The sequence below is a fragment of the Chanodichthys erythropterus genome, chromosome 18 (genome assembly GCF_024489055.1).
Source record: "Chanodichthys erythropterus isolate Z2021 chromosome 18, ASM2448905v1, whole genome shotgun sequence".
Classification (NCBI taxonomy): domain Eukaryota; kingdom Metazoa; phylum Chordata; class Actinopteri; order Cypriniformes; family Xenocyprididae; genus Chanodichthys; species Chanodichthys erythropterus.
The window spans coordinates 32,300,592-32,325,423 of record NC_090238.1 but is presented as its reverse complement, the minus strand read 5'-3'; the positions used below and the strand labels follow the sequence as shown (position 1 = coordinate 32,325,423).

Genomic DNA, 24,832 nt, shown 5'->3' with positions numbered 1-24,832 from the left:
TTTGGAAAGCCCTGTTTTGTTTATTCCATGTTTCGAATAGTTGAGTTGTTTTTTTCCCCCCACAATATCTACAGGCCATCTTGCTCAGATGCATTATTAGACTTATATAAATAGACTAGATATTATAAGGAGAAAAGGTGATCACTTGTAATTGGTTGATATCTGCTTTTGAGGAGACGGTGCAGGATTTTAGATAGCAAGCTGGGCCGCTGATTCAGGGAATGTGGGAAGTAAGCTGGATAAAGTGCTTCTCACTGATCTGGTTACCAACAATATGTGCCAGGTCAGAAAGTGACTGAACCATCTGTTTCCGCCAACACACATAAACAATCATGGTTTTCACTTTAGTGGATGACTTAGGCTAAACAAGGTCGAGTTGCATTTACCCACTGGCTTAATTTTCGTACTATTATAGTACAACAGTCTAAGGGGCCATTCAGACAGAATGCATTTTTGCATTCCACTTTACTGCTTATCTATTGTTTTCCTATGCAAACATGCATTTAGACGGACGTCTTTTGAGTGTCTCACACATTACTCAGCATTCTAAAACATGGTGCGTGGGGGCAGTTGTGGCCTAAATGTTAGAGAGTCAGACATGTAACTCGAAGGTTGCAGATTTGAGTCTCAGTACCAGTAGGAAATGTAGGTGGGGGGACTGAATGAATAGCGCTGACTTTCACTCACATTACCCACAACTGAGGTGCGGGGGCGGGCGGAGGTTTCCCACTTGACTGCCCTGATACCTGATTTTTACATGCAAAATGCATTCTGTGATAATGGACCATAATTCTGTAGCTTTTGTGAAACTGGTGTAGTTTGTAATGTTGTGATTTAATAATGCAATTTTCAAAACCAAAAGGCAAAAAGTGATTTAAAATTATTCCTTTATTATGCTATATAAGCCGAATGGAGAAAGTTAATGCTTCTGTGCATAAAACAGAGCCGCTTTTCCCATTGAGCAGTGGCCTTGGCATTCATTTAAACAGGCCTCATCTTTCTATTCAGCATAATCACAAACATGCTTCTTATTCATGCCTTAACACATTTTATACTCAGACAAATCAATGTCACACAATGAAACAAAAGGCGGAAACAAACGTGACTCCAGTTAAAATATTCAATATTTTGTAGTGAGGGTAGCTAATGAAACATTTAGGAATACAACTCATCTTTTCACATTACAGATGATGCAACAGTCATACATTGTTCGGATACGTTACATAGTCCAACATAGCGAATAAGGCAGCACATTATCAAATGCCATTCAAAATAAACAGATGAAACAGATCACAAAACCTGAACTTTCAGATAAATATTTAAAAATATAAATAATGGTTACATGTACACCCACATCATGTTGTAAACTCCACGGTTCCATAAAAAAATACAATATTTGAAATACTTGCAATACAGTGATTATTATTATTATACAAGGGCCAAACAAAACATTGTTGAACTAATGCATGTTGGCACATCTACACAGCTCTGCTAATGTAACAGTTTTAACTTCATTAACTCTATTTATTCCAATTTTGGTGTAAACAAAGCCCCTTAATTCTTGTGTTATCCTGGGACCAGATACCATCACTGTGACAGATTCACAAAGAGTTCCTTTCATGCTAATTCACTTCAGAGTAGAGAAAATCATATATATACATAAGCTACTGTGTCAACATCAGCAATTTTTTTTTAGCTTTGCAAAACCTCCAAACGTTTTGTGAAGATTGGTAAACGGTACTCTTATACACTTTAATATATTCTTGGCACTAGTGACCACATGTACTCGACTACCATTCAAAAGTCTTGGATCAGTAATTAGATTATTTAACGTTTTTTGAAATGCTCACCATGGCTGCATTTATTTGATCAAATATAGAGTAAAAACAGTAAATTGCGAAATACTATTACACTTTAAAATAAATGTTTTCTATTTTAATATATAAAATGTAATTTATTCCGGTGATGAAAAAAGCTGGATATTCAGTATCACATGATCCATCAAATCATGATCCCTCTAATGTCAGCGCCGATAGCCTCGTGGGCAGCATGCCAACGTATAGCGGCATTAGGCTTTGAGAGACCCGAGTCATGAGTCATGGAACGACATGAGGGTGAGTAATTAATGACCGAAATTTGATTTTTGTGTGAACTAACCCTTTAAAACAATAATAATAATAATACAAAAATGACTGACTCCAAACTATTGAACGGTAGTGTTTTTTTGGTAAACCCATTATATATATATATATATATATTATATATATATATATATATATATATATATATATATATATATATATATATATATATATATATATATATATATATATATAAAAAAAAAAAAAAAAAACTATAGCCTACATGTAGTATCCATAAGTGCATAATTTAAGTCAAATGCACAAATTGCATCTACATGACATACCATGTCTCTTGAACAGGTAGATTTAAATGAATTGTATAGATTTAAATAGATTTAATAGATTTAAATGAATAGATTTAAATGAATTTGTAAATTTGATTCTAGAATCAGTAGTATTCGGAGAAAGAGGTATTGAAGCAAAGGTATTGGTCAAGTTTCAGTACATATTTCGTGCTTTTCCTCCTTTTTGGAGTGAACTAAGGTAAAGCAGAGAAAAAAATGGGAATCACCCAAGTAGGTCATGGTATCCTTGAAAAGAGCATGGGGATTAAACAAGAGCATTAGAATGCTAAGTCTGACTTGCAAATCAGTAGATAAATAAAAGGTCTTTCACCTGTATGTATATGGGAGCAAAGCAGCACAACAGTCAGGTGACACAGGACAGACTGGGAAATGTCAAATATGCTTATTATATAGCATTATTGTTGCTTCCCTATTACAACTTACATGTACAGTATATTACATTATAAACACATCAACTGTGGTGACCGTGTCATAGCTATACATCAAACTCAGCTGTAACTAAGTCTTTGTTGGAGTCCAGAGGCTTCTCCTTGTAGTAATCTTAAGTGTAATCTTCACTGAGAAGGGAACTCTGCAAATGCGAGGTAACTCTCCAACTCCAACTAATGGCAATGTGAAGCTGATCAACTTAAAACAAGGGAACATGGTTAAGTTAAGTTTTGATAGAGTCTAAGTGGTCATTTGTTGATTTTTTAATGAAATTAATGATTTTTTTTAAAAAAAAAATTCACTTGAGGTGAAAACAAAAAACACTTTTTGTGGTGTTATTTGTACTTCAAATATTCTGATAGCATCTTTAAACTGTCCTGGCTCATGTGAGGTTTTTAATGCACATTTAATAATCAAAATTATAAATAAATAAATATATAATTAATACAAATTCAACAAACAAAACACCACAGCAAGCAACCTAAACATACAAACAAACAAACAAAATGTTCATTTAGAATAAATAATATTTCGATGGCACAATGAAGATAAAAACTAAAAAAAATGACACAATGAGGAGTATGTTTGTAATGGAAACCATGTGAGATGCACTTGTGTGATGGCACACGCTCCTACTTGATATTCTTGAGCAGGGACGTGCGAGCGTTAACCACTGCTTTAAAGGCATCCTCACTTCCTGGGGCCACACATTTGTCCGGGTGCAACAGTACAGCCAACTTCCTGTATGCCTTGTTGACTTCCTCCCTATAAGCACAAAATGAGAAAAACCTATTAGTCTCAGTTTCCACAAATCAAGCAGGCCTTTAAAATGCTGATGCTGATATGGCAAAACATTATGGTCCAAGAGGGATCATAGTGAAGAATCAGCTAATGAAGATAGGCTTGTCCCAGTACAAGGACCGTGATTGGTCAAGCATGAGGAATGACACAAGCTCATGATTGGCTTTTCAAGGTGTTGGGGAAATCTCAAAGAGGCTGATTATGCTGCAAGGAGAGAATTTAGTGATGTAATTGGATTGCAGGCATTCTCTAATGATCTGACCCACATGATTAAACTAGCCAAGCTAACACAACCCGCAGTGTGAGTTTTGGATCAATCATACTTAAATTCCCCCTGAAATCAAAATTTACATTTTTTAGCTTTTTGTATGAATATGTTCGCCTTAAGGTTATGAATAAGCTGGTGTCTTCCAAACAATGAGAAAATTCGCATTTACAAAAATACAAAACTTACAGGCTCTCACTTCCGCTAAAATGACTCATGGATTTTCATGACATCACATCGCACTTCAAGCTTCTCATCAAATCTTCTGCTCAATCAAATACTCTCTAGAATCTGAAATCCCACCCCCTCCTACACTGAAGCTGTGGCTGAAATCGGTCATTTATTCACACATTTACTAGTTTCTACATGGTGAATGGCACATAGCGCACTATATAGAGGATAGGGAACGATTCAGACAGTGTACATATGCTTTCCTTTGATGCGAATGAAGTCCCTTTTTGCGTGAACCACCGCAGCGCGAGCACTCTGCTCTGGCCCAGGAACACGAGAGCACAGAACGGACCAAGAAATTTATCAGACCGGGTGTGCCTCATATACGTCCTGAAAGGTGAAGCTGCGGGCTCTTTGATCGCCCCCTGGAGGCTGGATGCAGTACAGGTCATAAACCTGCCCTCTCAATGCAGACGAATGAGACTTCAGTGAAAACTTAAAAATAAATTATGCTTCAAATAAAATTTTCCAAAAGATGGTTTTGGTCATTTAAGGTAGTTGTTATCACGCTGATCTATATTCAATTGTTCATTTTTGTGATAAGTTTGATCTTAGCTAGCAATTTGATGCTATAGAAACGGGGCGTGTCGTCGTGATTCACAGTTGATTGACAGCTTCAATTAAATAACTATTAAATAACTATTAATTTTCAACTTCTGTGTTATTTTACACCGACAAAATGAGCTGTTCAGCAGTAAACTGTACTAACTGACCTACAGGATCTGACGGATATCTGAGCTTTTCTCGGTAACGTTAAATGTGGGCTTCATAAGCTAATTAATAAATGTTATTAGTTAAGATAACACGCCTAACGTTAGCCATGATGGGAAAAAAAGCAGGTGATCGTTATCTGTCAGTTACTAATTATTTTTATGGGTATAAAATAATAATTAGCAGGATAAAACTATTGATAGCCTACTCTAATTAATTATAGAGCACTGTCTACAGCAATCGATCTCCTGTAATGTTACTTTAACCCTTTATTTAAAATGGCAGGAAACAACTCTAAAATGTTTCTGACATTTTAGAGTTGTTTCTAGTGGCATATTATATTGAGTTTATCTACTGAATTTGCTGTTTCAAAAATATTATTGCTCTAGAAACAGAATAGCCTATTATTTTATAGGTAGAATTTTAAATTGTGTATAATTTTTATAGCCTATTTAAAATACATCAATGATGACACAGTCGTCTGGGCGGAAGTTTGATACCGCGACTCCGCCTCCGGGCTCCACTGACGATTCCTTCTGCGCATACCCAAGCTTTTTTTTTTGACGTTTTTGCGTAACGTGTCAGCGCCCATCGGCGTCCGTTTTGGCTTCAGTTCAATATAATGGAAGGAAGCGGCGTCACGTCGTCCATCTTTTTTTATGTCTATGTATCAGACCCATTTAAATTCTGATCAAAGTGATCTAGAAGAGATTAGGTGGATAAACGGTTAGAGATTAGAAGGAAACAGAGGTTTTACTGAGTTTAATGGCTCTGGCCGAGCTGTGACATAAACAAAACGTTATTGGCTATTTTAAAAAAGGGGAGGGGCTGTTCGATATATCACACTGTCTTCATGTTTTAGTTGAAATTACGTCACTTCAGCGTGCCTTTAAACGTTATAATTAACATAACTGTCTCAAAATCAAATCAACTGTTTGTTCTAACATTCTACTAAAGATTCCAGAAAACAGTATTTAGTAAGATTAGTATTAACTTTGGTTTTCTTAAAAGGTACACTAACTTTTTTTGTTCGAAATTAATAAAATTTAACTAATTAGTCATTAAAATCATCAGATCCTTCTTCCAAAAGGTGTTTTTGTTTAAGACTAGTAGTGAATGTTTTATGAGTAGTAGGATAATCATATTCTTTTGCACAGTTGTGAAGCACAACCAAAACAATGTTCTTCCGCAAAATGCATGCAGTTTTGTCAGAGGGCCAACGTTACATAGTGTATCTTTAACGTAACTATTATTGTTATTAAAGCAACATTTTGCTATCATCACTTACATAAATGAACTATACTGTCCTGCACCCACTAGTAAAAAAATATATATAAAAAATGATATCTGGTGTCTGAATATACACGCATGTAAATATTTCTTAAATATATACACGTATGTGTGTGTGTGTGTGTGTGTAATATATATATATATATATATATAATTTATATGCAAGTGTGTGCATATTTAAGATTTACCTTGTGGCCCCAGGTTTAACCCCCAGCATATCCCAGCTGTCTTTGCTGTTGCGAATGCGTCGGATGGTGTCGGCCTGCTCTTTAGTAAAACCTACGTTGACCTCAGGAGTAGGTCTCTTCCCTCCATTTTCACACATGTCAGTTATAGAGGAGAAAAAGGCCTTTGGGGGCAGACACATAGTGGTTAAACAACAGTCATTCTTTAAAAAAAAGAACAGCAGGTTTATAAACTGAAGAGTTGTATGAGATGCACACCTGAAACATTTCATTGATGCCTTCACCGCTCTGGGCAGAAGTTTCAAAGTAATGAAATCCTCTGCTCTCGGCCCAAAGTCTCCCTTCACTCTCATCCACCACTCGCCTCTTCGTCAGGTCAACCTTTTAGAGTGAGCAACAGCACTTTATAACAGTCAATCTTGAATCATGAATCATGGATCATACACACAGATACTTAAACACTTGTAGCACCTTGTTGGCACACACAACGAAGATGATGTTCTCCATGTTGGCCTGTGAGCCCATCTCCTGCTTCATCTCTGTGAGCCAGCTGTCCAGAGCATCGAAACTCTCCCTCAGACCAACATCATAGACCAGAATCACCCCCTGAGAGTCCTTATAAAACTCATTGCGAACCTGTAAAATACACAGTATCAACTATATTAACCTGGGATCAAATATCAAGTCCAGCCCTACATTTTTTTTCTTGTAGCCGTTTCACTCAGGTATATGTCATAAGAAGAAAAGATTATCACAACTTCTGTTTCATGCTGACTTTAGGTTTAACAAATATGGAATCCCATGTCTGCCAAAATTAAAAATAAATACATAAATATACAAAGAAATGTAAAAAAGCAAAAATAAATAAATATACATAGAAATGAAAAAAAAAAAATGTTTAAAAAATAAATAAATAATTATTTATACATGTATTTCCTTATTTATGTATATACTTATTTTTTCCACATTTATTTATTTTTTCTTTTATTTATTTATACATTTATATTTTTATTTATTTCCACATTTATTTATGTATTTATTTCCATATTTGCTCATTCCACATTTATTCATTTCTACATTTCTTTATTTTTACATTTCTTTGTCTCTAGGGTAATGAGGAGGGTGTGGTTTACCTCAGACATAGCAATCGAGCTCAGAGTAGGCGAGAGCGAAGCGTGAGGCCACAGTGACACTTTGTGGTGTACCTGAAATACAAGAAGTGTAGCCTGCTGATGTTGATACTGGGATGAATGATATGGATGGGTAGTATGGTCAAAATCTTATATCTCGGGTTAAGTAATATCACCCTAACTGTACTGTGTGACGTGGATAGGTTACTCTTTATTTCGGATGGGGGCCGTAGAACACCATCTGGTCTGGATTTGTAAAATGTCCTGCGCTGGCAAACATGAACAGCGACATCTCCAGCAGATCTAATAACAGGGATTTTGAAATGAAGCGCTTATTTCCCATTATTAATCATTTATGAATGGGCTTGCGCTTGATTGAGATTCGGAAACCGTCAGAACACGGAAAGGGTCGAACCAGCGCACGTATCAACATCAGCAGGCTACACTTCTTGTATTTCCGGCACACCACAAAGTGTCACTGTGGCCTCAATGCTTCGCACTCGCCTACTCTGAACTCGATTGCTATGTCTGAGGTAAACCACGCCCTCCTCATTTCCCTACGGACAAAGATATATAAAAATACATAAATGTAAAAATAAAGAAATGTAGAAATGAATAAATGTGGAAATGAACAAATATGGAAATAAATAAATAAATGTGTAAATAAATAAAAGAAAAAATAAATAAATTTGGAAAAAAAATATATATACATAAATAAGGAAATAAATGTATAAATAATCATTTATTTAAGTTTATTCTATGTATATTTATTTATTTTTGCTTTTTTACATTTCTTTGTATATTTATTTATGTATTTATTTATTTTTAATTTTGGCAGACATGGGATTCCATAAACAAATACATGTTAAGCACTGACAGCAGCTCTATACTACCACACTGTGGTTAGTCAGATGTAATCCAGCAAAACAATTCTGGATTACATTCTATAATAAAAAGAAACATTTGTATCAACATTATTTTTAATATTACTCTATAATGTGCTTACACATACAGATATACAATAAAGTAAGCAGTACCTCATAAAAGAAAGGATGTCCAGCCATATCAAAAATGTTTACTTTTATCTCCCTGTCTCGAACCTGAACCCTTGAGGTGAAGAAAAAAAGTTTCAATTACATTTAATCAGTGATTTGCAGTAATTGTGCTTTATTAATAGAAGAAACATACCATATATAATTTTTTTTTTTTTATTAAAGAGTGTATGCGCCAGTGCACCAATAAAAAACCACTTCAATATGTTTGAAAATTTTGTTTTAATGTGTTTGAATATTTAACATTACTGCAAAAAAAAAAAGGTAGATAAAATCAACAAATGAATGAATGAATATATAATAATACAATTATAAGTGATAATATTTTGAGTCAGCAGGATACTTGTTGGTGTTTATGTGCCATGAATATGATCAATGTTGGAATGAATGTTAGATTCAATTCTAGTTTGTTCCCTTTTGAACCTTATATTTGAGAAAACATGACAAAGAGATTATTTGTCAAACCCACATCACTTACTTGGTTACACCATAATCTATCCCAATAGTGGCTAGATACTTAGGCACAAACCGCTTCTCACAGTATCGTTTAATAATGCAGCTCTGGAACAAATAAAACAGAAATATGATTAAATATTATCTTTTAGGTAACCAAGTATGCTACCTACTAACATGCAGGATAACCTAACAAAACAAAAAATCATACTGAATGAATAGCGCCTACATTTGAAGCAAAACAGTAATGTATATCAAAAACATGTATATCAAATACACTACAATACATATATAAGGGGAAATGAGCTTCCTAAAAAAGGAAATTAAGTTTGATGTCTGTATGATTCATAATAAGTCTATTTTTACCTTCCCAACCTCTGCATTTCCCAGACTAATAACCTTAACCCGTAAAGACTTCTTGTTTTCTCGCCTCTTCTGAACATTCGTGTCCATATTGCACTTATTCGCGAACCACTTCCAAAGTAGGAGATGAAATATCCCAAGAATTCGCGTATGATTGTTTGAGTCGGTCCGTCAACACAGTGAGCAGCCTGCTATACGGCTAACAGAGAGCCAGTGTGTCACGAAATATCATGGATAACATTTGTCCATAAATCGTAAATACATTTCACACATGATTTACCGCCGACAAAAAACGCAAATATTTTTGCAGGTAACGTTAGAATAATTTAAAACTCGACATGCTAACGGGCTAGCTGCCCTAGCAACGTCTATTTGATCAAACGATTGAAAACAACAGATTCAACACAGCCTTGTACTATAAATATAAATATCTAAACATATATAGTTTTAAAACAGCCTTTCAAAATATATATTTTATAAAGAGGTTAATGGACATTATGATAGGTAAGCATAATATGTACAATAAACAAAACATAAGGGCAACTTATAGCAAACAGAAGGGTTTCTATGGCGACAGCAAACCTATAACAGATTCGTCAAAGGGGAATCAATAGTGAACGAATCATTACTTTGAACCGGATCTTCCCACTGAATAAATTGAACCAACTCACAAAAACCGGACAGAACAAGTCGTTCGTGAATCGATCCGAGTGGTTCTCGACTGCTTGCCGCTATCTGCGAGGTTTTTTTTAATACTAGCGCACGAGAGTAGCATATTTAACCAAAATATGTAACGTTAAATGCACACATACGCCGAATGACAAGGTTTTTACAGTCCCGCACGAAGCTGAGCATTTTCAGTGAATCAAAACAATTATTTGACAGATGGGGCGAAATTAGGAATAGCAGAAATGTTATTGTACTCTTACGACTTGATTGTATGGTAGTTTGATCAACATGCATTGGAAACGAGTTGTTTTTGTTTCATTAAAACGTGCAAAAAGTTTTAGTTTAAACTGATTTAAGTGTAAACGCAGTGATGTCATGGAGAATTTGTGACGTATACGTACAAGAACACATGAATCAGTTTTTAGAATCGGTTCTTTGAAATTTTGTCCAGAGCAACCGATTCGTGGACATCACTATAAAGTCAATCAAGATAAATATTCCAACTTCAGTTTAAAAAACAATTTATAACAATTACATTCTGTTTAAAGGGTTAGTTCACCCAAAAATGAAAATTCTGTCACCCTCATGTCGTTCTACCCCCATAAGACCTTCGTTAATCTTCGGAACACAAATTAAGATATTTTAGTTGAAATACGATGGCTCCGTGAGGCCTCCATAGGGAGCAATGACACTTCCTCTCTCAAGATCCATAAAGGTACTAAAAACATATTTAAATCAGTTCATGTGAGTACAGTGGTTCAATATTAATATTATAAAGTGACATGAATATTTTTGGTGCGCCAAAAAAAACTAAATAAGGACTTATTTAGTGATGGCCGATTTCAAAACACTGCTTCAGGAAGCTTCGGAGCACAATGAATCAGCGTATCGAGTCATGATTCGGATCGCGTGTCAAACCGCCAAACTGCTGAAATCACGTGACTTTGGCACTTCGAACAGCTGATTTGACACAAAAGATTCATTTATGCTCCGAATCTTCCTGAAGCAGTGTTTTGAAATCGGCCATCGGCGCACCAAAATCGTCGCTTTATAATATTAATATTGAACCACTGTACTCACATGAACTGATTTAAACATGTTTTTAGTACCTTTATGGATCTTGAGAGAGGATGTCATTGCTGGCTATGCAGGCCTCACCGAGTCATTGGATTTCAACTAAAATATCTTAATTTGTTTCTGAAGATTAACAAAGGTCTTACGGGTGTGGAACGACATGAGGATGAGTAATACATTAGAGAATTTTCAATTTTGGGTGAACTAATTTAATAATTTAATGTCCTAAAAATAAGAGTTCCTGATCCAAGTGAGTGACAATGGGATGGAGAGAGAGAGTGCTACAGACCAATAGGCAGGGAGGGAGGGAGGGAGGTGGTGATAGGCTCGCATTAACATACTGTACAGTGGATGAAAGTTTACAGGTCTATAAATAGTGGACTTCCATGATTTCATAAAAGGATTCAGATATACAGTAGATTCGATTATAGACGTTTATATTATTCTCATTAGTTATTCTGGCGAGGATAGTCAAGAAGATGCCACTTCCAAGTTTCCCAACTTTTTCAGGTCTCCCTGATTTTCCAGGTCCAAGAAGACTACTCCTGGACTGCAGTACTCTTTTGGATCATCAGGTCGGAGGTGGTAAGCACATTTTTTATGCTATATATAATGTGCTATTGTTGTTTCTTCCATGCTGTTGGACTAACATGCCATATTTAATGTTGTTATTTTTAGCACATGTGCACTTTATTTACATTTACATGTTTTGTAATGCCATATGCTGTTTTTGATCCATGAATTTTTGATGTAGGAATACTCATACAACATTTATACTGCAAAAAAAAAAAAAAAAAAAAAAAAAAATTCAACCAGCTTTATGTTTTCATGAATAATTCACAGTTTTGTGTCTAAAACTGAAACCCGGTCAGATTAACACTGAGCCATTTCACATGTCATGGATCAGACGGCAGGGCTGAGCAGAAAACACTCAGTATCCTGATGTAGATTTAGGTTTCTTTTAAATAAAGATTTTCAAGACATATTTAATAGATATTTATATTTTATATTTTTAAAATTATTTTTCTGTTAAAAATAGTAAATATAAAATAAAACAGCATGAATTTTAATTTTAGTAGTTATTTAGAAAAAGTGGTATTTTTGTAATAATTGTTGTTTTGACAATTGTGTGCATTTGACCATTCAGGCGCGCTGTGAGAGAACTGGAATCGCGCGCAAGAAAGAGAGAGCGGGCTTCTGGTCTGTGTCATTCAGCACGATTCCGCCTATCCTATGCTATTGAAAGCATACAGTTCGCAATGTGCGTGTTGTCATCATTAATTTTTAAGTATTTCCACACCTCTGAGGCTGACATTGTTTCTGCTGCTGCTGTCGGTGCATCTGTGCATGGAAAATTCTGTCAGTTATGTCACGTGAGATATCGGTCTTTGGTATCGGGGGTATTTTTACGAGTACGAGTACAAGTACATGAGCTTGGTATTGGGCCCGATACCGATACTAGTACTGGTATCGGTGCATCCCTAGTTTTATTAATAAAAAATAGTGCAAAAAAGGCAATAGAAAATAACAACCAACAATTAAAGGTGCCCTAGAATCAAAAATTGAATTTACCTTGGCATAGATGAATAACAAGAGTTCAGTACATGGAAATGACATACAGTGAGTCTCAAACTCCATTGTTTCCTCCTTCTTGTGTAAATCTCTGAATCATCAGACAAGGTAAGCAAGCAAGAACAATAGCGAAAAATGGCAGATGGAGCAATAATAACTGACATGATCCATGATAACATGATATTTTAGTGATATTTGTAAATTGTCTTTATAAATGTTTCGTTAGCATGTTGCTAATATACTGTTAAATGTGGTTAAAGTTACCATCGTTTATTACTGTATTCACGGAGACAAGAGAGCCGTCGCTATTTTCATTTTTAAACACTTACAGTCTGTATAATTCACAAACACAACTTTATTCTTTATAAATATCTCAAACAGTGTGTAATGTTAGCTTTAGCCACAAAGCACAGCCTCAAACTCATTCAGAATCAAATGTAAACATCCAAATAAATACTATACTCACATGATCCGACGCATGCATGCAGCATACATGACAAACATCTTGTAAAGATCCATTTGAGGGTTATATTAGCTGTGTGAACTTTGTAAATGCACTGTTTTATAGTCGAGAGCTTGGGGAGCAGGGAGCGCGCGATTTAAAGGGGCCGCAGCCTGAATCGGAGCATAGTTAATGATGCCCCAAAATAGGCAGTTAAAAAAAAATTATTAAGAAAAATCTATGGGGTATTTTGAGCTGAAACTTCACAGACACATTCAGGGGACATCTTAGACTTATATTACATTTTGTAAAAACTGGTTCTAGGGCACCTTTAAAGGTAGGGTAGGCAATTACGGAGTGGCTAGCAATAGCAAGCTAGCTTTGAAAGCATTAGATCCCACCCTACCTTCAGAGCTCTCCAAAGCCACACCTCCTTCAAAACACATGAACGGGCAGGTCACGCACAGCCAGAGCAGATTCAGCAAAGCATCATAAGAGCATCAAAGCATATAACATTACAATAATAATGAACGTAAACAACTTACAAAGCTCTTACTTGTACCACCTGACTGCTGCAGATTCATTTCAGTGTTGATAGTGTTGACGCATAAATAAGTCTGAGGATGTGAGCAGAGAACATCACGGGTTGCCATTTCGTAATTACGGTTACAACATGGTGTGAACTTAGCATAAGCTTGTTGTTTTGGTTCAGGAGAAACTGTGAAAGGCGGCTGTTGTTTGTTTGCAGCACCTGGTGACTGTCTGTCCACAACTCTGCATAGCTTCAATGAATGCGCTGATGATGTGTGATGTCTGCACGAGGTATGGAAATACATATGCTAGTGTTGTCAAAAGAACGACTTGTTATCGACGTTCTACTGAAATTCACTTTCTCATCAGATATGTCTGTGATTGGCTACAATTATCAATGCTTCAAAAATATGTTGTAAATACATATCAATAAAGCATTCATCATTGTAACCAATCACAGACATATCTGATGAGCATGTGAACACAATGGCCAATCAGAGGTGTTTATTTTTAAAATTTCAGGACCGACTTGGTATCAAAGTTAGTACTTTTGACAACACTAACATACGCTGACAGGGAGATATTACATCATTTGGACCGAATGCAATGATTGGACGAACATTTTTTGGTCCTGAGACTTCCACAAACAATTTTAAACATTTAGACCACTTCTATTACTGATTGCTATCAGGATGTGAAGAGAGTTTCAACCGGAATAACACAAAGTGTTTATGAAAAATTTGCCTACCCTACCTTTAAATTCTACATCTAGAGCCAGAGATAGACGGCAATCGGAGGCGGGGCTCTAGCTGAATGACGCATTGCTGCACCAATTGATTCCTTCCCCCTCTCATCCTGTGTCTTCACCCTCTCCATCTCTCATCTCCCTCCCCCTCATTGTTGAATGGTCAGGAGGTGTGTGAATGTGTTCGTCTTTGCTGAGGAGGGGTTGCATGCGTGCTTGATTGTGTGTGAGTGTGTATTTGTGTGTGTGCACCTGTGTGTGTTAAACCAGCATTGTTCCTGATAGAGGGAAGGCTGTGCCGCGTTGTTTGGAAAATCCAAGGTCATTGGAGCCCGGTCACATGCGCCGTATGAGAGCGTGCGTGTGTGATTGAGTGTCTGTGAGAGTGTGTGTGTGTGTGTGTGTGTGTGTGTCTCTCTCTCCCTCTCTCTCTCTCTCTCTGGCTATGTGACAGAGAAAGAGGCTTCAGGCAAAGAACAGAGAATTTCATCAGGTTTTCCATCAATGTACGGTAAGGACGATTGTGTGAGTGCATGATTATGTGTGTATATGGTAATTCCCTGCCTGTGTTTAGGAAGGAAAGATTCATGTGCATCACAGGAGATTATGGCAATGACAGCAGAATGATGCTGAAGCAACAGATTGCATGCAGTATTGCAGCTCTGCTCTATTTATTGTGCATATTTCATTTCATCTTTCATTTCAGGCAGCACCGATTTAGGTTCATCCACACTACTTTGCACCAAATACTCAAACACGCACTACTGCAATGTCCTGTTATTTACTGTACATTTACATGTATGTACACTTACTGATTTTATTTATATCTCCTGCTGTGTTTATATGATCTTACCTGACCAGCATGCATGGTCGAGGATGTTTTGAGCGAGCTGCAGGCAGTCATGCTGCGACTTTGATTTTCTCACAGCGTGGATGCCTTAGAGATGTGCGACTGACTGTAGCACTTCCAAACCAGATCAGTTACATTTTTAACGGCCTGATTATTTTTCACCCAGATTTCTTTGTGCATGCAACAAAACAGCTTTTTGAGAGAATAAAGGATTCAGTTATGTATGCTGACAGATTATTATGCTATTCAGATTTTACAGTTCAAAAGGAGTAAATCAGCAATGACAAATCATGTATATGTTTTTCCTGTTGTCTAAAATACAAAAACTAATTGATTTGACTTAAGCAAAACAAGGTTTGACTTTTTATAGCATTTATGTTTTTTATCTTTATAATATATATATATATATATATATATATATATATATATATATATATATATATATATATATATATATATATATATATATATATATATATATATATATATATATATATATATTAAATCAAATCACATTGGCAATGATGCCATTGAGTAAAAAAATTTAATTGATGAATTTACCTTTTTCTGTTATTGTGTGCTTCAGTGTTCAGTGGTAGCAAGAAAATCTGCCTTTTTGTAGAAAGTTTGCATGGTCAGTGTTACACTGTAAAAAAAACAAACAAACAAACAAACAAAAAAAAACATTATTTGTTATCACATTTTTTCTTTTGTCAAATCAACTTCAATAACTAATAACATATTTTGAGTTTGTTGATTAAACCAATCATCTTCATTGTATTAACTAAAATTTTTAATTTCAATTAACTTACTTTTTTAAGTTAAACAAAACATATTTTTTTATTACTTGTGCACTAGATAAGAATCCTAAATATACACTACCATTTAAAAGTTTGAGCCCTTTAAGATTTGTTTTATAGAAATTAATACTTTTATTCAACTTTTATTTTGAACTTTCTACTCATTAAAGAATCTTAAAAAAAAAGTATTAAGGTTTTCACAACAATATTTAGCAGCACAACTGTTTCAGCATTGAAAATAATCAATAATGTTTTTTAAGCTCCAAATCAGCATTTTGAATTATTTCTGAAGGATCATGTGACACTGAAGACTGTTCAACCTTGCCATTGACAAGAATAAAACACATTTTAAAATTCAGTAAAATAGGCAATAGTTATTTAAATATAATAATATTTTACAATATTACTGATTTTATTGTGTATTTGATCAAATTAATGCTGCCTTGCTTTTTTTTTTTTTCAAAAACATAAAAAATCTTAGGCTACTTGGTAAGGTATCTTTTTAAATTTATGCCACAGTGTTTATTATTTTTTATTTTTGGTGAATCCCCAATTTTTTTGTTGATTTATGATGTTGAATTCCATATTCCCAGTATATTCTTAGACTATGTCATTTAGATTTACATTTCGGTCACAATTGCAAACTATTTGGGCCATAATATAATACGGAAACACATTCACTGTACCCTAAAGCTTTTACAAAAAGGCACATCATTATTCTCACACAGACTCCTGGGTATGCAAATTATAGTTTTAAATTAACTATGTTCATGGAAGTAGGAAGTAACAAAGTTAAAGAAGTAAATCAATAGATTACATTCTTCTGCCTTGCATGAAGTTCCCTCTCTGTAGTTCTGCTTTTTCACTGTGACACTGAGTGTCTCTGATATTGTGTCCTGTTTTGGGCAAGCTGAAGGGATATGGCAACTGTGATGACTGATATGCTAAATATAGCTGTCATTTCAAGAAGCTTTAACAATTCAGGGGAACCGTATTTAGAGAGACTACGTCATTACGAGACAGTGCCCGGAGTCTGCGTTTTGTGTTTCGGAAAGATTGATTTTCCATACTGTAGCTGCCACAACATGGAGTTTGATTCATTCACATGCATAGTGAGTTGTGTGTTATGCAATTGCTTTAGTAGCCCTTAGCAAAGCCCTATTAAAGCTGTTTGTCTTCTAGTATCCCTACCAGCTTGGAGGATATCATATCAGCCATCCGAGCACGACTAGTTCTTTATTATGACCTAATCCTCTTTGCCACAATGCCAGCTATAGCCTTTGTTTTGCAGCGTATGCAGATTGCAGATGTGAATGTAGGGTTGTTCTTGGCAACAAAGTATGCACTTACTTCCCTAGAGTCGGTGCTACACTCTGATTTCAATAATTTAGTTGTTTGTGTTTTTTGAGCGTAACATTTTACATTTATTTGTTAACATCATCATTCAATGTACAGTATTATGATATAGTGAGTTAAAATTATAAATCTAAAAGCACATATTTTCGCCTCATGGGCTCAGTCAGTGTAACTAGATTCTCCCAGGTGAATGATAGGGGAGTACACATCCATAAGAGAATTATGAGGGTTGTAAACCAGAGGGAACTGTGGAGGTGATATTTACCACCCTGTTCGAGAAGCAGAATGCCAGAGTGCTTGCAATTTATAAATTTAGCTAATACTGTACTGGAAAAGCAGTTCCTGTAGCTCTTGTAAGGAATTTTTTATTTATGAACTCAATGTTTACTTTTTGCTATTTGGATGATTATGTTGGAGGGCTGCTCATCAAGACATTCGTTTTAGCAGCACGTTCAAAGCGTACGTTTTTAAAACAATACCGTCTTTGTCTCCGTGTTCACTACAAAAAAGCAAATTTGTGACGTCATGCGCAAGTGTATTACAAGTTCAGTCTATCCACTATCTCTCACACGTCAGCACTTCTGGGTCCAAACGCTCTACCAGATGCCCCCCAAAAAATGCCCCTGAAATCCCAGGTGCCCAGACAGTGATTTATGTTTTATAAAGCATTAAGTGAAAGTAATGAATGAAAGTTACGTGACGCCAAGTATGGTCTAGTCTCGCGTAGCCAGACCTTCAGACTGACGGCAGAAGGTCTGGACTCTATTGCAGCTTTCATTGGCCAAGGACTGCCCAAGAGGCGCAAACTTCACATACTTCATTGAGCCGCGAACTTCACATATGTTTGAAAATACAGCGTTTGGTTGATCCTGGTAAGTGCACATTGTCACGGTTGTAAACACGAAAGCGTTCTTTTTCCATGAGGGGGTTTGGTGTCACATGCCATTTGTTTCCAGGTGGACCATTAAAGAACATGACACGCACATCTCCCGGACATCCTGTAGAATTCAACCAACCAGATGACGACTTTGAAAATCCTTTAGTGTTTCAGGTTAAGTGTGCCATATGCATACGTTCAGCCAATGGTCTGTGGGAGTGACATCTGAGGCTGAGAATATAGATTCTTTTGCACCGGAGGAACCTTTTCATAGTTTCTAGAAGTTCGCACCACAGGAACTAGGAACTATTTTAGTTCTAGAAACTCCTTTTGGGGGAACTAAATTAGCTCCTACTTCTCAGTCGGGTCTAAACCAGCACTATAGGAACTATCAATGATGTAAATGTATGTTATTTGGTCAAATGCATGTCAAACACAGGCACCCGGAATTTTTAAAAAGCTGTGTAAACATACAGTGGCATGAAAAAGTATGTGAACCCCTTGCAGAATCTATGAAAATGAAAATTATTTTAATAAAATAAGAGGGATAATAAAAAATGCATGTTATTTTTTGTTTTACTACTGTCCTGAGTAAGATATTTTACATAAAAGATGTTTGCATTTAGTTCACAAGACAAAACAATCTGAATTTAATAAATAACCCCATTCATAAGTATGTGAACCATTGATTCTCAATACTGTGTGTGGTTACCTGATGATCCTCGACTGTTTTTATGATTTGTGATGGTTGTTCATGAGTCTCTTGTTTGTCCTGAGCAGTTAAACTGAGTTCTGTTCTTCAGAAAAATCCTCCAGCTCCTGCAGATTCATCAGTTTTCAAGCATTTTTGCATATTTGAACCCTTTCCAGCAGTGACTGTATTTTCACATGTTCTCATTTTCACAGATTCTGCAAGGGGTTCACATACTTTTTCATGCCACTGTATTTCACGAACATGGAAAACAGGGATAATTTACCTGTTGTCTGCAGGGTTGTGTTCTTTTCTCCGCCCTGATGCTATGCAATACTGAAAGTTGTCATAAGAGATTTCGTCTCTTAGCCTCACTTTTTCCTCTTTCAGTTGCGTAAATTATGTGTTTACATCCATCTCCATCATCACAAAACCCATGACACACAACAAACACAGATCCGATTACAGCATTCACCGATTTTTAGAGTTTGTAATTGTCACGCTTTAGGCCGATTCAGAGTTCCTATTTCCGGTGTGAATGCAACCAGGAATATGGCCCGGGGGAGAAATTAGTTCCCGGGGAACTATCCTAGTTCCTATTACTGAGTTCCTAGAACTATTCGGTGCGAAAGCCCCTTATGGTGTCTGTGGCGTCCAGGGCAGGCGAGAGCCGTGAGGGAACGGCGCGAGGCCAGTGACGCAAGTGATAACAAGCATCACCTGGGAGGCGCACCGGCCTTGAGTCTCTCATGGAGGAGCTCCGGGAGCATAAAAGGAGGAGTGACAACAGTGAAGGACGTTGTCACTTGCGTCACCGGCCTCGCGCCGTTCCCTCATGGCTCTCACCCGCCCTGGTCGCCACAGTGTCCCCTACTCGGAATTTGTGCGCTGCATTTCACCCATCCAAGTGCCCACACAGCAGGAGACTCCTATGCGGATCCGCATTCAAGTCGCCAAACCCGCATGACTGTCACATTCGTTTTGGTGCCACCCAGAGGATCAGCTCCGCCTCCGGGCGGCGCCATAAATTCTGCTGTCAATCAGCGAATCCTGAGCGGATCCATGTCAGATCCGCAGATGCGCACGCACCTTTACTGTAACGGTTGTATCAGTTTGCAGGTCCCAAACGGACCCGCCGCGGAGGTAAGGTTTTAATCGCAGATGCAGGGTCCGCGATCTGTCTTCATTGCGGATCCATCACTGTGCGCAAGTAGACGCCGATACGGGTCTGTTCGCAGATACGTTCCGGAAGCCGCGACACCTCCGCAGCCAATCCGCCGTGGAGTTCTTTTGCTGTGAGGGTGCACACACACCGTGAACACATACCCGAAGCAGTGGGCAGCCATTTTTGCAGTGGCACCCAGGGAGTGATTGGGGGTTATAGGTGCCTTAGGGCACCTCAGTTGTGGGTAATGAGAGTGCAGGATAGCGCTGTTCATTCACTCCCCCCACCTTCATTTCCTGCCGATACTGAGACTTGAACCTGTGAACCCCGACTCTCTAACCATTAGGCCACAATTAACCATTATGCCCCTAAAATATTAAAATATTCGTGTGTGGGATGCCATGAGCATGGACACTGTCGTGTACACCAAAAGTTTTTAAATGCTACAGCTTAAATGTGTAATATGAATAAATCGTCCTCATAAATGGCTGTAGAAATAGTATTCTCTAGTGAAACAAGTAGAAGCTTGGACCCGGAAACAGCATTCCTTAAGTCATGACTTACAAAGTGACATTGCCATCTACTGGCCTGGCATGAATAATACAGCGTTTTTAGTTGTTTTTGTGAATCTGTGTGAACAAAGATTGTTTTGACAATGGTATCGTCTGTACATGAAAAATGAAAAGCTGTTCCATTTTAGTACACTGTTGTCGTGTAAACTTTTTAATTTAAGTTTTAATTCTTTATAATCATTTGTTTTGGATTTATAGTTCAAATCTTTGAAACAACATGTTGTCTTTATAATGTCACACTATTTTCCATATTTTGCAGGTAATATTTATATATTTTATATATTTGTGAGAAGGAGTTAGCAGTCAAAGTCATTAAATCTGTTTTTTTGAAAGTATTTTTCCTATCCATCAACTCTATTAAAATGCACAGCAATCTGTAGTTTGTTTGTTTGTGTCATTTTTTAAGTGATTACACATTGCAGTCATTAATGAGACTGCACATTTTTTTGAGAGCAGAAACACTGGGAGTGAGAAACGGGGTGAGCATGAGAGGATTCACTGCAGTCTTGGGTGTGTGGGTGGAAATATTCGTGTTGACTGTCAAGGTGTTTTTTTTTCTTTCATTTCTGCTTGTGATTCTTTAGGCGTAGAGGTGTCACGCTGATGTGTCAAAACACTAGCAGGTGCACGGGCCAATGTGTGAGTCACACTCCAGCTCCTCTCCCATCCATACAATCACACCGTAATTGCCAGTCACGATCTTGGTAAACGGCTGCTTGTCAGCAGCTAGTCAGCAGGCTTGAGTCAATAAACCTACGTTTTGTGTTGCGCTTGAAAAACAAAGTTGAGTGAGACTCTTTCACTGATAGACCAGTATTTAGGTATTCTATACTAAACGCTAAATTGCTTGTATTGGTCATATGTGTGTGATAAGATCCTTAATATTTGTTGACTAGAATGAATAGCCAGTTTTGTGTGGGTGGTTGAGGGCTGCTGTCTGATCACTCCACCTGCTCTGGTTTGTTTACTTTCCTCCATGATGAAGCTCTTTCACTATGGTAATGGTGCAAACAGCCTCATCTCTCCCAGGGGTCCTGCCAAGGTGCTGCATCTGACTCATCCGCCCAGAAGGGGGTTTGTGTTTGTGTGTTTATGAGAAAGCATGTTTGTGGAGTTTTAATTAGGTAGTTGGCAAACAACATGGACATGAACTGTTTTAATTCAACATCAAGATTTTAGGTTATTCTATAAGGAAGAGTGTGTATTTTAGATGCTGTGACTAGTCTTTTTTTTTTTTCTTTTTTCCCCCCACAATTTTAATCACTTTTTACCTTCATGCTGGTGACTTAAAGAGTTAGTTCACCCAAAAATGAAAACTCTGTCATCATTTACTCATCCTCATGTCGTTCCAAACCTGTAAGACTTTCGTTCATCTTCGGAACACAAATGAACATCTTTATAATAAAATCTGAGCCAGTTCTGGTCCCTCCATTGACAGCTACGCAACTACCACTTTGACGCTTCAAAAAATTCATAAAGAGATCGTAAAACTAATCCATATGAATCAATTGGTTTAGTCTAAATTTTCTGAAATGGCAATAATTAATGACAGAATTTTAATTTTTGGGTGAACTAACCCTTTAAATAGTCCTGTGGTAAACAGTAATAACTCATTATTTAAACTAATAAATAACATAAAAAAATAATGCTGTTTAAAATGTATAGAGTATAGTATGTCACTCTGCTACAGTTTACAAGAAGGTTATGAACATTAACCTCAGTGTTGTTATCATTAGCTAAAAACTATTAAAAAATCATTTTCAGTAATTGAAATCAAGCTGAAATACAATAAAATATTATTATAATATTTGATGAAAAAGTTTAAAGAGTTAGTTCACCCAAAAATGAAAATTCTGTCATTAATTACTCACCCTCAAGTCGCTCCAAACCCGTAAGACCTTCGTTCATCTTCAGAACACAAATTAAGATATTTTTGATGAAATCTAAGAGGTATATGACTCGTCCATAGACAGCAATATAATAAACACTTTCAAGATCCAGAAAGGTACTAAATACATAGTTAAAACAGTCAACGTGACTGCAGTGGTTCAACCTTAATTAGACTTTATTCAACATCTTCTCTTCCGTGTCATTCTCATACGTTGTTTACGTCCAGCGCTTCCAGGTTCTACGTCGTTATTGGCCGGCTCCTGCGTCAGCATCACATGCATGCATCGGTGCTCACGTGATCAGCTTTGGCCAATACTGAGCCGGCGTTTGGACGTAAACAATGAAGCCTTCACTGTGCTTACTGCGTCACCTGTGTAAGGATAATGACAGGGAAGAGAAGAGATTGTTAAATAAAGTCGTTTTTTTTTTTTTTTTGCGCACAAAAAGTATTCTCGACTGCAGTCACATCAACTGTTTTAACGATGTCTTTACGACCTTCCTGGATCTTAAAAGGTGAAGTACTAAAATGAATACTAAATAATAAATAAAACTAAACTGAAATAAAAATAAATTAAAGCTAAATATAAAATGAGCTCAATAAAGCTGAAAAAATGACAAAAGCACATAACAAAAATACTAAATCTTTTAACCATATGTACCATATGTACCAATTTTAACCATATGTAAATAATACTAAAATAAATGCTCATGTTGTTCATTGTTAGTTCATAATACCTAATGCATATAACCAATGTTTTTTTTTTTTTTTTTAAATATTGCTTTTTTAATGAAATTATTTGCAACAAATCGAAAATTGAATGATCCATTTTTTTTTTTTTTTTTTTTTTTGGTTTCGGTGATTTACAATGTGTCCCTTTATAAGTCTGTATAAGCTTTTTATGGGCTTTCAAGTGGCGGTGTAAAACCAAAACAATTCTAAATGCTTTCAACAGATTCTTTTCAAATCCATTTACCCGGCACACCAAGCTGCAGACGTTTCTTAAATACAGATTAATGCCTTTCTCTGAATCGACCGGCCTCACTTACTAGATTACAGCACACAGGTCTAATTTATTTAATGTGTCGATGCAATAAATAAACCTCACATTGAGTATAATTACAAAGACTCTTGATCAATACTGCCGTACATGCTGAAGATGAGGGAAACAAAGAGGTCTGGAGAGAATCTTTGTAATTATAAATCCAACCTGGATTATTGTGTTATTTCTGTGCTTTTGTGCCCAGTTATTGTGTTAGGGTCTGCTGCTCCAATTCACTTTGTCCCATGTGTTTTAGGTGTTTGTGGATGCTGTGGGGCCCTGAGACCCCGATATAAGAGGCTGGTGGATAACATCTTTCCTGAAGACCCTGAGGTAAGGTCAGACAAAATGAAAGCACTGAGCCTGAAAAGAGAATGGTTCACTAGGCTTCTAGTGGTTATCAGTCATCAGTGATCGATGCAGTGATGTAGGCATAGGGTTTCAGTGGTGACATTTATTAGTTTTAGAGCCAATGTGGCATATCAGATCTGCTGCTTGGTCAACTGACTGCATTTAGTATTTTTTACAGACACCAATTGCTTTCTGTTTCAGGGATTTTCAGACTGATGTATGGAAAATTTGAATAAAGCACCCTCAAGTTGGTCCAAACCTATATGAATATCTCTTAGTTCTGCTGAACACAAAGGAAGATATTTGGAAGGATGTCAGTAACCATACAGACCTCGCCCCCCCCATTGACTACCATAGTATGTATTTTTCCTACTATGGTAGTAAATGCGGGGCAAGATCTGTTTGGTTACCCACATTCTTTCAAATATCTTCCTTTGTGTTCAGCAGAACAAAGAAATTCATACAGGTTCGGACCAACTTGAGGGGGAGTGAATGATGACAGAATTTTCATTTTTGGGTGAACTATCCCTTTAATAATAGCTTCTTATTGGCCAGTGTGTTCACACGCTCAACAGATATGTCTGTGATTGGCTACAATGATCAATGCTTCAAAAACATGTTGTAAATAGACATCTTTGATGTTCTTAACCAAGCGCTTACACAGATACACACGGGAGTGTTTGAAAGCAGTCATCTATCAGCGGATCCCTAATATATCCGCAGATAGACAGATCCACTGATGGTATTGTCAAATCTTTACAATTTCAGTTCCGATTTGATACAGAAGTCGGTACTTTTGACAACTCTAGATCATAAACAATTTGTATAAATGTATTTTTTTACTAGTTGAA

The 24,832-nt window shown here is 36.6% G+C and overlaps 2 protein-coding genes across 6 annotated transcripts in view; one reads left to right on the top strand and one right to left on the bottom strand.

Moving 5' to 3' along the window:
• Positions 1 to 2,365: 2,365 nt before the first annotated feature.
• On the bottom strand, positions 2,366 to 9,723 carry dnajc27 (DnaJ (Hsp40) homolog, subfamily C, member 27). The gene is made up of 8 exons (XM_067367886.1): positions 9,360 to 9,723; positions 9,019 to 9,101; positions 8,526 to 8,595; positions 6,830 to 6,994; positions 6,617 to 6,739; positions 6,362 to 6,522; positions 3,512 to 3,640; positions 2,366 to 3,073 (listed from the first exon to the last, which is right to left on the bottom strand). Exons 1-8 carry the CDS (start codon positions 9,444 to 9,446, stop codon positions 3,070 to 3,072), a joined length of 822 nt encoding a protein of 273 aa, XP_067223987.1. The 5' UTR covers positions 9,447 to 9,723; the 3' UTR covers positions 2,366 to 3,069.
• Positions 9,724 to 11,578: 1,855 nt separating this feature from the next.
• efr3ba (EFR3 homolog Ba (S. cerevisiae)) overlaps positions 11,579 to 24,832 on the top strand; it is a 50,962-nt gene continuing 37,708 nt past the window's right edge. For 4 of the 5 annotated variants that reach the window (XM_067366985.1, XM_067366984.1, XM_067366983.1 and 1 more), the window contains exons 1-2: positions 14,570 to 14,900; positions 23,887 to 23,963. In XM_067366985.1, coding sequence (XP_067223086.1) covers positions 14,894 to 14,900; positions 23,887 to 23,963 — 84 coding nt within the window. In that variant the 5' untranslated portion in view covers positions 14,570 to 14,893. Of the gene's footprint in view, positions 11,685 to 14,569; positions 14,901 to 23,886; positions 23,964 to 24,832 lie in introns of those variants that run through there. The other variant, XM_067366987.1, reaches the window with a different exon arrangement.

Excerpts from the sequence above, each read along its gene's own strand:
- dnajc27 (XM_067367886.1), bottom strand. The coding sequence starts at position 9,446 with ATGGACACGAATGTTCAGAAGAGGCGAGAAAACAAGAAGTCTTTACGG. Across the intron at positions 9,102-9,359 it reads GAAATGCAGAGGTTGGGAAG|AGCTGCATTATTAAACGATA; the intron begins GTAAAAATAGAC and ends TATTTGTTCCAG. Across the intron at positions 3,641-6,361 it reads GTTAAACCTGGGGCCACAAG|GGAGGAAGTCAACAAGGCAT; the intron begins GTAAATCTTAAA and ends TTGTGCTTATAG.